General features: G+C 43.3%; 1 protein-coding gene across 18 annotated transcripts in view; it reads left to right on the plus strand.

Moving 5' to 3' along the window:
• Positions 1 to 13,525, plus strand: part of Mapk8ip3 (mitogen-activated protein kinase 8 interacting protein 3) — a 43,354-nt gene that overhangs the window by 1,079 nt on the left and 28,750 nt on the right. For all 18 annotated transcript variants that reach the window (XM_041675868.1, XM_041675864.1, XM_041675869.1 and 15 more), the window contains exon 2: positions 9,821 to 9,941. In XM_041675868.1, coding sequence (XP_041531802.1) covers positions 9,821 to 9,941 — 121 coding nt within the window. The remainder of the gene's footprint in view (positions 1 to 9,820; positions 9,942 to 13,525) is intronic.

Raw genomic sequence — 13,525 nt, forward strand, 5'->3', positions numbered from 1 at the left:
GCTAGACCAAGGTCACACACTGACTACTGACAAGAGGACAGGCCAAAATAAAGGGTTGACCTTGGCACCATCCTGAGCTTTATCTTCTGGGTCATTTTGCTGCATAGTGGGGCAGTTCCCCAGAAGTCTGCAGCATTTGATCCTTTCAGCCCAACCCTGGAGCTGTGACTTGTGCCTGGTATCACTCTCCATTGTCTTGAACTCTCTGGGGACTTTTGCTACTTTGACAGAGAATTCGGGTATTTTTTTTTCCTCTCCCTTGCCTCTGTACCTACATAGTCGAGATCCCTGATGTGGAGGAAAAGGAGAACATGAAGGTGAACAGCCGTAAGACTGATAAAAACCTTTTTAGTTAAAAATGGGCTCTGCCTGGACCAGGCACCGGCTCTATGTGGTGTTGACACCGCTGCCAGGGAAGATGCCTCTGCCTTCCAGTTTAACCGCACGCTGGTAAGCGGGGAGCGTACTTGCAGCTTGCCCGGTAGCACTACCAGGACCAGCTCTTTAGAGAAGCTGATCAAAGCCCGAAGTGAGCAGTTGCTCTGCCAGCGAAGTGGAAGCTGTTGTCAAATGCCCGGAGTGCGTCCTTGGGGAACCTCCAATAAGGTTAACACCAAAGAGCAACTATACGCTGTGAACAGTTGGCATCCTAGCTATTTCGAGGTGCGTGATTATCTTCAGTTCTGTTAGAAACAAACCAACCTACACTACTGTAGCTTCGTCTAGACGGGATTGTGATCAGATGGGTGTGATAAGCCGGGAGCTGTGCAACACTGGATGCGACTTGTCGCGGTGCAGAAGAGTGCTGTCCCGTCTTAGTCAGTGGATAGATAACCTGAACTGCTAGCAGTCTTTGGAGAAGAAAGAATCTTCAAGGATTTTTTGTTTGTTTGTATGTTTGTTTTTCAAGACAGTTTCTCTGTGAAGCCCTGGCTGCCCTATAACTTGCTCTGTAGACCAGGTTGGCCTTGAACTCACAGAGATCTGCCTGCCTCTGCCTCCTGAGTGCTGGGATTACAGGTGTGTTCCACCATCGCCCTATAGGCTTTTAAAAATTCTTAAACAGAATAAACATCTTAGTCCTCCACTTCTTACTCTGATACCAGGTGGTTCATTCTCTAGAACTCAGGACCTGGGAGGAGGGACTCATCTGTAGAGTTTGCAGATTCTAGTCTGGCCATCCCACCCTTAGGAAGCACACACTTTCCCCAGCTTCTCTCAGACCTCCAATTACAACTGTCTTTGCCAGCAGTAGTGAATCATTCCACTACAGCTCCACTGTTGGCCATTGGTGTCCCAGAAAGAAAACTGTGGCAAGGTGAATTTCGCAGTGAGGACAGAGTCCCTAATATAGTTTCACATCAGCCTTGAATGGCCTGGCTTACTGATTAGTAAGATTCTAATAGAAAGTATTTTTTATTCCTCAGCGCTTTCCCACTGGAAGAGTAAAGGATTAGAAAGGTGCGGCTAACTGTGCCAGCCTTTTTCCTTGCAGTGGGCAAGCACTTCGATCATAGGAAGAAAATTATGTTTGAGAGACAGAGTGTTAGTGTTCTTACTGTTTGTAAGTCATCTTCACTCTAAAGAATGTGCTGGGGAGCATTCTTTAGCTCATCTCAAGCACCTCAGGTGGGCTCTGGACATTTACTGATAATGTGGCTGTGGTTGCTACACAAAGACTCCAAATGGAAGAGTTTGAGCCAAGATTTATGTTTTTACTAGTTAAACAAGAATAGCCATTCATAGAAAAACATTTGTATGAGGTTAAGTGGAGACTGGGGGATACCTTAACACCAAGCCTACTCAATGATTAGAACCTTTCATAAGTGAATTAATGCACTAAACCTGGAATTTGTGTTTTTATTTTTATATTACAAATAGTAAATTTACCACTGCTTGGATAAGATGTGTTTTCTTTTTTTCAAATATTTGATTTATTTTTATGTGCATTGGTGTTTTGTCTGCTTGTATGTCAGTATGAGGGTACCAGATTCCCTGGAACTGGAGTTACAGGCGTTTGTGAGCTGCCATGTGGATGCTAGGAATTGAACCCAGGTCCTTTGAAAGAGCGGCCAATGCTCTTAACTACTGAGCCTTCTTTTCAGCCCCAGAAACTGAAGTGGTTTCTTCAGTTACATTAAGAGCAGTTGGGGGCTGGAGAGATGGCTCAGAGGTTAAGAGCATTGCCTGCTCTTCCAAAGGTCCTGAGTTCAATTCCCGGCAACCACATGGTGGCTCACAACCATCTGTAATGAGGTCTGGTGCCCTCTTCTGGCCTGCACCACAGACAGAATATTGTATACATAATAAATAAATAAATATTTAAAAAAAAAAAGAGCAGTTGTTTCCTAATGTACTAAAAGATTAAGCCCAGGTCCCCTTGAATGCCAAGCTACATTCCCAGCTCCTAGCATTGATTTTTATAAATGAAGCTGTGAAGCTTTGGTAGTCAGAGCTGCCTTTTCTTTTTGCCTCCATGAGTTGTTCCAGTATAGCAGTACTGGAGTCTAGGAGGAAAGCAGAGTCCTTTCCTCCCTGTGGGGCCCAGACGCTTGTACATGCTAGGCAAGGGCTCTTTCCCCTAAGTGACACCTTGTTCAGAGAAACTCTAAAAGGTGGTAACAAATAGGTACAGAAACTCTGTGTAGCCAGTGAGAACACAGGGCTGGCCAACTAGAGCCTTGAGCTCCTAGATGGACGGCTCTGTTATGTATTGTGATATCTTGCTGTGTCAGAAATCCAAGGTGCCTCCAGACCACTGTGGCAGCCCAGATTACAGGGCTGAGGACCTGTAATAAAGAATTCTTCCAAATTCTAGATTTAAGTAATCAGCTATTTAAAACTTTGTTTTGAAATAATGCACAGAAAACATGCAGAAATAATATTCTTCACCAGAGTCCCAAACATGAGTTTTCTTTCAGGTTGCCTTTTTTTCCCACTCTGTCAACCTTCTAAGGCCTCCTCCAAGGCTCCTGCAATGTCCCTGCAGTCTCCTATATTTGGAATGGTTCCTCATTTTCTGCTGTTTGCAACCTTGATGTATGATTAACATGTAGATCTGTCACTTTTTAGGGGGTGCCTTGGTCTAGCTTTCATGTGACCTGGTAATCAGACCCGTCCTCTAGAAAGAAAGCCAGAGCTACTGCAGTTGGAGCGTCCTGGTCATGTGAAAGATGGTGCCTTGAAGGGGCACAGACCCAGGAGGATACCCTTTCCTCAGATTACTTCTTGAAGTGGGAAGAGGCCTGTTCTTCTACCCTCGTATGCCTTCCCACCTTCCCAAGTGCTGCTTCTACCACTCTACCCTAGGAAAGTTTATCACTTCTGCCTCCCCGTGCCCCTGATTTCTAGCATCTCACAGTGTACTGAAGAGCATGAATATTCCCCATCATGTACCAGCTCGGAACAGTTTAGTATTGTTTGGCTTGTCCCCCAGAGTTAATCTCTTTTCCCTAGCTGTACCCTCAGAGGGATACTAGTCCTGTGTGAAGGGAAAGAAAGCTAGTTTTTTCTTTCTGTGCATTTCTCTCCACACTAATGGCTCATACTACTTCCTGTGCCAGTGGCCTGTCCTGTTCTATACTATCCAGCTCAGGACCTACTGGGTACAGTAGCCTTTGAGCATTTTTACTGTGACCCATGGAGCTGTGAAAGTGGGCTTTATTTTCCTTTTTCTTTCTCTAGTGCTGAGAATGGAAAACAGGACCTCAGAGCATGGTAAGCAAGTTCTTTACCACTGAGCCACACACTCAGCCTCTGCTTTTCATTCCTTTTAACTTGAATTGAGACAAACACATGTGGCCAGGACAAACATACCAGTATATCTATCTGTGTGAGTAGTCTGGCTGAATACTTCCTATAAGAGTAGGTGACCAGGGCTGGAGAGATGGCTCAGAGGTTAAGAGCATCTCCTGCTCTTCCAAAGGTCCTGAGTTCAATTCCCAGCAACCATATGGTGGCTGTAATGAGGTCATCTGTAATGAGGTCTGATGCCCTCTTCTGGCCTGCAGGCATACACACAGGCAGAATATTGTATACATAATAAATAAATAAATATTAAAAAAAAAGAGCAGGTGACCAATGTTTTTAAGTTAGCATCAGGCAAGAAAGGAAAGTGCTTAAAACATGGGTATGTGGGGCTGGAGAGATGGCCCAGCAGTTAAGAGTACTGACTGATCTTCCACATTGTGGCTCACAACCATCTGTACTGAGATTTGGCGCCCTCCTCTGGCGTGTGGGCATACATTGAGGCAGAATGTTGTGTATACATAATAAATAAATCTTTAAAAACAAACAAACAAAAAAACAACAGAGGTTTGTGCCAGGCAAGGTGACACACACCTCAAATACCAGCACTAGGGAGGCAGAGGGAGGCAGATTTCTGTGAGTTCGAGGCCAGCCTGGTCTGTATAGTGAGTTCAAGGACAGCCAGTACTGTTTCACAGATTAAACCCTGTCTTGAAAAACAAAAAACATAGGTTGATATTTTTCAGCGGACATTTTCCAGTTAGAGGACTCTATCTAAAACAGTTGTATAGGAGATCAGGTAGGAGAAAATACTGCGTTATGGTGGGGTGAGGGGTGCCAGCTGTCTAGGAAACAGCACAGGAGGTGATGAATTCTCACTGGGCTGGGAAGAGGACTGCTAAGGAAATCCCTAGTGCCCAGAAATAGCTGTGCTACTGGAAACAAGATTGAATCTCTGATACTGAGCTTCACTGTCCTTTAGTCTTTGTGGGTAGAGGTTAACTCACTTATCGAGGTCTCATTGACATATACTGACTGCATATGCTTAGCGCCCGGTGTGATTCGTAACACTTACATTTGGTGATGTTTCTTTGACAGATTCCTGAAATCAGTAGGGACAGATTCAAAGCTGCGCCTGTTATGAAAATGTTTGGAGCACCCTTTCTCAATAAACCTCTTAGGTCTCCTATGGATCTTAAGTGTCACTCCTTCCAGTTTCTGCTTCATTTGGGCTCCTGCTCCATTTTGTCTTACCTAGCCTTTTTCTGACCCTTCTCTCTTTCAGCAAACACCCAGAAAAGCACACATTCCTGCAGACACACACTTAGCCATAACTCTGTCTGGCTCAAATTTAGAATGTTGCCGTTTTTTAAAGTGTGTGTGTGTGTCTGTGTATGAATGAGGCTTGTATGGAAGTAAACAAGTGCATGCCACAAGCATGCATGTGGAGATCAGAGACAATTTTTCCAGAGATGCTTCTTTCTGTCTACCTTGTTAAGGAAGGGTCCCTCTTATTTCTGCTGCTGTCCTCCATATACAAGGCAGATTTTCCTGTCTTTGTCTCACATCTCACCTAAGATGCATACCACAATATCCAGCTTATTTGTGGATTACAGGGATCAAACTCAGGTTGTCAGGCTTTTGTGCCTAGAGGTTTTACCTATGGAGCCTTCTCCCTGGCATTAAAATGCTTGTTTCTTGAAAGCAAGGACCTGTGTCAACTGAGGCATTACAACATCTCCTTAGTAGTCATCACATCAGATCGTGGGTAAAGCTGGGCCAGATTAGAAAGCCTAAACCAGCTGAAGAGACTGTAGGGATGGCTCAGTAGTTAAAACCATCTACTGGTTTTGCTTAGGACCCAAGTTCAATTCCCAGAACCCATATTGGATGGCTTACAACCACCAATAACTCTAGCTCCAGGAGCTCTGATGCCCTTTTCTGCACTCTGTGGGCACCTGCTGCATAAGTGCATGTATGACATTACTATACTAAACATAAAGGTTGGGCTGGAGAGATGGCTCAGAGGTTAAGAGCATTGCCTCCTCTTCCAAAGGTCCTGAGTTCAATTCCCAGCAACCACATGGTGGTTCACAACCATCTGTAATGGGGTCTGATGCCCTCTTCTGGCCTGCAGCATATACACAGACAGAATACTGTATACATAATAAATAAATAAATAAATAATTTAAATATAAAGGTTTTTGCCAGGCGGTAGTGCTCGCCTTTAATCCCAATACTTGGGAGGCTGAGGCAGGCAAATCTCAGTGAGTTCAAGGCCAGCTTGGTCTACAGAGCTAGTTCTAGGACAGCCAGGGCTGTTACACAGAGAAATCCTGTTTTGAAAAAAATAAAAAATAAATAAGTAAAAAAAATTTGGAAGAAACAAACCAGCCCAACCTGGGGAAAGGGCCACAGAAGATAAAAATTTCCTGAAAAAGGCACTCCCCCCAAACCTGACCTCGAGGAAGATTTTCATGAAATAAAGACACTGAGATTTTCATTTTGTCTTCATTTTTCTCACCTCTCTTGTATCACCCTTTCTCCTCCCCGCCTTCTTTCTCTTTTGTTGTTATTAATTTGGTTGGTTTTTGGAGACAGGGTTTCACTGTTCGGCCCTGGCTGGGTTAGTATGCACTGGTTGACCTAGAACTCATTAGGTAGGCCAGGTTTGCCTGGAACTTACAGAGATCTTCTTTTCTTTGCCTCTAAAGTATTGAGTTTAGAGGCATGAGACACCACACTTAGCCCTCTTTCCCAGTTTTTTGAGACAGAGTCTTATTCTCTAGCCTAGTCTGACTTTGAATTTGCAGTAGTACTTACTGTCTTTGACATCCAAAGGCCTAGATTATAGGCATGAGCTGCCACACCCATTTTTTTCTTGTTATTGTGGTGGGTTGGTTGGTTTGTTAAATTTATTCATTTTATGTGTCTTAGTGTTTCATCTGCATATGTGTCTGTGTAACTGCCAGTGTGCCTGGTAACCAGGGAGGCTCAAAAAGGGCAAAGAATCCCCTGGGACTAGAGTTACAGATAGTTGTAAGCCATGGTGGTGCTGGGAATTGAACCCCAGATACTCTGCAAGAGCAGCCAGTGTTTTAACCACCAAGCCGCCTCTCTAACTCTGAGACAAGAGCTCGTGTAGTCTAGGCTAGTGTCAAGGTTACTGTTTTGCTGAGGCTGGCCTCAAGCACCAGGTGTGATTATATTCTTTTTTCTTTTCCCTTCCAGTTTTTTGAGACAGGGATTCTCTCTGTGTCCCTATCTGTCCTGGAACTCTGTAGACCAGGCTGGCCTTGAACTCAAAGATCCACCTATCTCTGCCTCCCAAGTGCTAGGATTAAAGGCATTTGCCACCACTTCTGTGCTGTGATTTTACTCTTTTCTTTGATTACTTGTCCTAAAAATCAGAGTGTATTAAATCAATTGTGGTGTTTCAGATGGATTTTTAGCATGAATATGAGAAACACTTGCTGCATTCCTGAATTATGGCCATATTATTAGCCCACATCTAATATTGAATGTAGAAATATCACTGTTCTTCCTCATGTTGCCTAGTAGTTCTTGAAGATAGTGTCTGTAACTCCAGCCTCCCAGCTCAGGACCTGCACTCTTGTGTTTCAGACCTAAGTAGTTCTACAGTGTGGAAGATGTAAAGTTGGCCCTGAAGGAACATCTAATGTTAGTGTTTGCTACCCCAACTGTCCCTGAATAATACTTGTTGGATATAGGTGCCACTATTGGTGCCAGAAAGCAGCTAGAGGTGATGACACAGGCACAGCAGCCCATGTTGCCCACAGCTCCTTGTCTGTGTGCTTCCTTAAAGACAAAAGATCAATAAGGCACATTTTTTCTTTTGGAAATTTATTCCCTTTCTTTCCCCCTATGCAAAAGAACCTGATTTTTGATTCCTCTTGGCATTCACTTCTAACATGCTAGATGAGTTCCTATGGGTGTCCCTGGGCTGCAGAACTGTAAGAGAGAAGAGGTTGACCTTCCCAGTAAAGCATGCGCGGTTTAGGAAATCTGTAACAGCCACATGAGTCCCATTGTAAGAGATTGTGTAGCCAGCACTCTACATCCTGAGAGTCCTGACAACTCTTGTTGTCTCCTTTTATGTTTGACAGGGATATAAAGTTGACATCTTCCTTTTATATTTTACATGTAAAATGAGAGAGCAATCCCATTTCATGGAATTGTTTTTTAAAAAAGACTGACTAATATGTGTGTTCTTCATATGGTAATTGTATCCAGTTGATTCACAGTCACTTGTTTTCATTGTTTGTATATCTGCATATACACACAAAGACACTTGCATTTTGTTGGCTATGGGGTATTCTTCCTTCAGCTTACTTGAATGCAATGTCCTTAATCCTGAGTTGACTTCCTTCTGGCTGCAAGCAGTCTCTTCCCTCCCAGCTCCTTCCTCCCCTCCTCTGGGGTTTTCCACTCTCACTGGCTATACAGGATGAGTCATCCTCCCATCCTTCCCTGGAGCTCAGTGCTCCAGCGCAGAGACCTTGGTCAGGTTGCAGCAGGAGAGACATCAGACTGATCAGACAGTTGTGCAGTGGGTGTAGGTGGGTTATTACATGAAACTTGACCCCAGCCAGAAACCAACACCTGAAATTCAAGGTTCGCTTTATATTCATGTCCTTTGAGAAGCTTTTTATGCCTTTAAAGCCCACCAGGTAGTTATCCTTCCTACAGATGGCTTTCTTGGACACATTACAGTTTTCTGTTCAGTGCTTACACACACTTCCTTCTTCAGTCCTTACTGCTGTAGGAGTCACACCAGGTATCCATCAGTGTTAGTTCCTTAGCTTGGCCCTCTGCAGAGGCAATGTCCATACCAAGGGTCCGGCGCCATGGGTGGTGACTTCTCTTTGAGCCTGATTAGGTATCTTTTGTTTTGCAGAGTGGTTTCTTTTCACTTGGTTGATGATGGTCATTAGACTCAGAAACTCAACAGGATAAGCTTTTTCAAAGACTGAGTGAGTGGTGCTTTTTGTTTGTAGTTCAGAAATGATTGATCTTCAGCTAAGGAGTGATTAATGGGGTTGGAGAGATGGCTCAGAGGTTAAAAACACTGGCTACTCTTCCAGAGGAACCATGTTCTATTCCCAGCACCCATATGTCAGCTCACAACTGTCTGTTACTTCAGTTCTGGGGAATCTGATTCCTTAGGAGCCTGCCTGCATGTGGGACACATAGCTCACACAACCACACACATATACTCATAAAAGTAAGAGATAAATAAATAATGAAATGGAGATGAAAAGTTGCCTTTTTTCATTTAGAAGTTTTGGGTTTTGTTTGTTTGTTTGTTTGTTGTTGTTGGGGTTTTCTTTTGTTTGATTGGTTGGTTTTTCATTCAAGAGAGGGTTTCTCTGTGTAGCCCTGGCGATCTTGGACCAGGCTGGCTTCACTCATAGAGATTCACCTGTCTCTACCTTTTGAGTGCTGGGATTAAAGGTGTGTGCCACCACCACCCAGCCATTGACAAGTTTAATACTGACAAGAATAATCTATTTGCCAGGTAGTTATGGCACACGCCTTTAATCCTAGCATTCAGGAGGCAGAGGCAGGATCTATCTCTGTGAGTTCGAGGCTAGCCTGGTCTGCAAAGTGAGTTTCAGGACAGCTAGGGCTATTAGACAGAGAAACCCTGTCTCGAAAAACCAAAACAAAAAACCTATTTGATTGCAGACCAAGATGGGCCACATCATTTGTAGAGCCCAGTGTTCAGAACTTACTGAAAATTTCTGAACATTAGCTGATCATGGGCCTTACTACTGCTCATGCGGCCTTGGAAAGGTCTTTGAAGGCAGAAGTCATCAGGAATGGTATTAGCTGACCACAGGTTCTAGTCACTCATTCTTGGAGGGTTTATCTGTGATGTCTCTACAGATGGGGAAAGGCAGCATGAAGGGGTAGGGAACAGAATCTAGTGGAAACCCACCACTGGTCAGCTGTGACCTCAAACTGTCTCTAGATTCTTGGGTTCTTGAACTTGGGCTTTTATGTAAAGGGCGGCTGTCACCTTCTGATCTTTTGTCTTTCCCATGCATAGAAATTCATTGAATTTGAAGATGCCTTGGAGCAGGAGAAGAAAGAACTACAGATCCAGGTAGAACATTATGAGTTTCAGACACGTCAGCTGGAGCTAAAGGCCAAAAACTATGCAGATCAGAGTAAGTAGCTAGCAGGAGCCATTAGTTGGGACTGCATGTGTATTCTAAGACTGATCTTGGGAGGAATACACAAATTGTTAATTAAAGGGGGTTGGGTGCCTAAGGTGAGTGGTTGGCTTTATTTTCATTTCACCCTGATTTTCAGCTGTTTGCTCTGTCTCATCACAGAACTGTATTTCCATAATCAGCCTCAATCCTTTGTGGAAATAAAGTCTTTGTGGCATAACACACTTGTTTTACTGTGTAATCTGACTGACTATAAATAATAAAACACTCATACCCTAGGTCCTCCTGTGGTTCTGAGGAACAAAGCACTGTGGCCTTGGGCCCTGACTGCTGTTTGTAAAGCTAAAGATTAGTGTACTGATGGAGGCACTGTTTTAGTGACAATCACTACAGACCTTTAGCTTTGCTTCTTGTTTGCAAGTACTAGCCGCCTGCCTGCTGCTCTCCTCAAACCTCAGCCCCAGAGTAGGTCAGGATTAACCTATCATGCTAGGTTTTCCCCTTCCCCAAATTCTGGCCAAAGGTATCTGTAGGAAAGGTGAAAAGGTGCTTTTAAAAATTAAAAAAATACTATAAAAACAATTATTTTAATTTCTAAAGCTGTACTTAAGGGGCTGGAGATCAGTTACTAAGATTGTGTACTGCTGGGGGAAGGTGGAGGGAGCAGGAGGGGGGGAGGGAATGGAAAATGGATTTGACATGTAAAAGATAGTTTTGTTTTGTTTTTAAATAAATTAAAAATTAAAAAAAAAGATTGTGTACTAGTCTTCCAGAGGGGAAAAAAAAAGATTATGTGCTAGTCTTCCAGAGGACCTGTAACTCCAGTTCCAGGAGGTTCTGCTGTCTCTACCCTCCTCAGACACCTGCACTAATGAGCACAACCTCCTACCCCACTCCTACATATACATGGTTTAAGATAATAAGAAATCTTTTTTTTTTCTTTCTTTTTTTTTTTTTTTTTTTTGTGGTTTTTCGAGACAGGGTTTCTCTGTGATTTTGGAGCCTGTCCTGGAACTAGCTCTTGTAGACCAGGCTGGTCTCGAATTCACAGAGATCTGCCTGCCTCTGCCTCCCGAGTGCTAGGATTAAAGGCATGTGCCACCACCGCCCAGCTAATAAGAAATCTTTAAAATTATACTTAAGGGCTGGAGAGATGGCTTAGAGCTTAAGAGCACTGACTGCTCTTCCAGAGGTCTTAAGTTCAACTCCCAGCAACCACACTGTTGTTCACAATCATCTGTAATGAGAGCTGGTGCCCTCTTCTGGCCTGCAGGCATACACATGGGCAGAATACTCTATACATAATAAATAAATCTTAAAAGAAAAGAATAGTTGGGAGGAGGGGAGGGAAATGGGAGGCTGGGAGGAGGCGGAAACTTATTTTTTCTTTTTCTCAATAAAAAATTTAAAAAAAAGACTACAAACAAAAAAAAGAAAAGAATTATCTATTTATAACCAATAAATATTTTTTAAAAACTATACTTAAACTATAAGGTTACTGTTACAGCCATCTGTTCAGTCTTTTTTTGTTTTTTGGCATTTTTGAGACAGGATTTTCTGTATAGCCCTGACTGTCTTGGAACTTGCTCTGTAGATCAGGCTGGCCTAAACTCACAGAGATCTGCCTACTTCACCCTCCCAAGTGCTGGTATTAAAGGTGTGTGCCACCATACCTGGCTTCAATATTTTTTATAATTCAAAATTTCAGTGACTAAAATGCATTTGCCACTTTATTTGGTTACTTTGAGAAACAACTACCTTCATTTCTCTGTGAAATTACAATTGAAGGGAGGAAAGAAAAACTGACCTAATAGTGTAGGTTTGACCTATTTCAAGGCTGAGTGTCATAGGTACTGTGCTAGACTAGCACCCTGCTAAGCATGAGTTTGCGGGTAAGCAGTGGGCAGGCCCTTTCTACACATGTTAGTGTTTGCAAACAGGAAGTAAATCTAAAGGCCTATTTTGGTCGTGTACAATAAACCTTTTATTTACACAGGTGCCGTGACTTTCCTTTTGATTAGAGTGTTTCACATATGAAAACTTACTCTTTTCTTTGAAAGGAAAAAATGCCAACTGAGATTAGTAGGTGGTGATTCTCTAGGCTAGCATGAGACCTGAGAACCAAATGGAAACTGCCAACCAGACACTAGCTGCACAGACATCCAACAAGGGCCTGCAGGAAGGTCCTGAGGTCTAATACTGGTTCCTTCCAGAAACACATATAGACAGGCAGGGGCAGAGACAGACTGTGTTTGAACACACCTGACATGGGTAGACTTTTTGAATCTTGGGGAGCTATTTAAGTGTATGCTGTATTAGCTTGTGTAAGTCATGTATATGGTGCACCAATGTCTGTAAGTCATGTATATAAGTCACGTGTTCTGTGCCAGTGTATAAGTCATGTGTAGGTTGGGTACTAGTATTTATAAGTCACATGTGTGCTAGGAACTAGAGAATTCTAAGTTATGGGCTTTGGATGTTGGTGTCTGTGTTGGGTGCTGGTGTCCCTAGGTCATATGTATTGGGTTCTGATGTCCCCAGGCCCCATATGCATTGGTTGCTGGTGTTCTTGGACTCCATGTGTGGTGTGTAGGTGTCTCTGGTTCTTCTGTGCATTGGGTACTAGTGTCTATGGTCTAGTGTGTGTTGGATTCTGGTATCCCTAGATTCTATTTGTTGTTGGGTGCTGGTGTTCATGCTTTGGACTTCTTCAAGAAAAAATGGAGTTGACTTTGCCTTGAACTGATTACCTATGCTGAACTTCAGAAAGGGGTCCCCACATTACAATTGATTTGCAGATGCAGGATGAGCAGCAGTAGCCTCCACAGATACCACCTGGCAGCTCATTCCCAGGCCATAGAACACAGCTAAACACAGATGGTCTAAAATGAGGTGTAGAACCATATACTTTGTTAAGTCAATTTAGAAAAGCCATCAGGAGGCCAGGAGAAAGTGAGGTAATGATGAAAGCCAGTGAAGGACCATATCACCCAAGGTCCAGGACACATAAGTTTCACACATCCTGCTTTGTTTAATCCATCTCCATCACTTAGTGGGCTACAGAGACAGAGGTACAGAGCAAGGCACACAAGGGTAGTGGCATGCTGACTACATTAGTAAGACCCAGCGACAGGTTTTTTGGCCAGTATTGCCAATTAGCTTATTAGTTAGCTGTATTTTCTAGACAGGTACATGGCACAGCAGAGGGGACCATTCTGGGTGTCACCACTTTTTGTTAGCAACCTAGAGAAAGCAAGTTCAGCATTGATGTATGTAAGGAATGCTGCTGTTCATTTCATCATTCACTTCTGAGTTCTGTCAGGCTTTAACATGACTCTGATGATTCCCTTGAATTTTGTCTCTTTTCATGAGCTTCTCACTTTTTTTTTTTTAAAAAAAGATTTATTCACTTATTTTAGAGGCATTGGGGATGGAACCCAGGGTCTTGTTCATCATACTAGGCAAGTAGTCCACCCCTGTGTTCTCACTTCCACCTACCCATGGCACATGCTATGGGTTTTGCCTATGTTTTGGAAACATCTGCCTGTCCCGAGCAGTTAAGTTCCACCCATCCTGGT

The sequence above is a fragment of the Microtus oregoni genome, unplaced genomic scaffold (assembly GCF_018167655.1).
Source record: "Microtus oregoni isolate MIOR12 unplaced genomic scaffold, Mior012 000027F_ref0000203, whole genome shotgun sequence".
NCBI lineage: Eukaryota > Metazoa > Chordata > Mammalia > Rodentia > Cricetidae > Microtus > Microtus oregoni.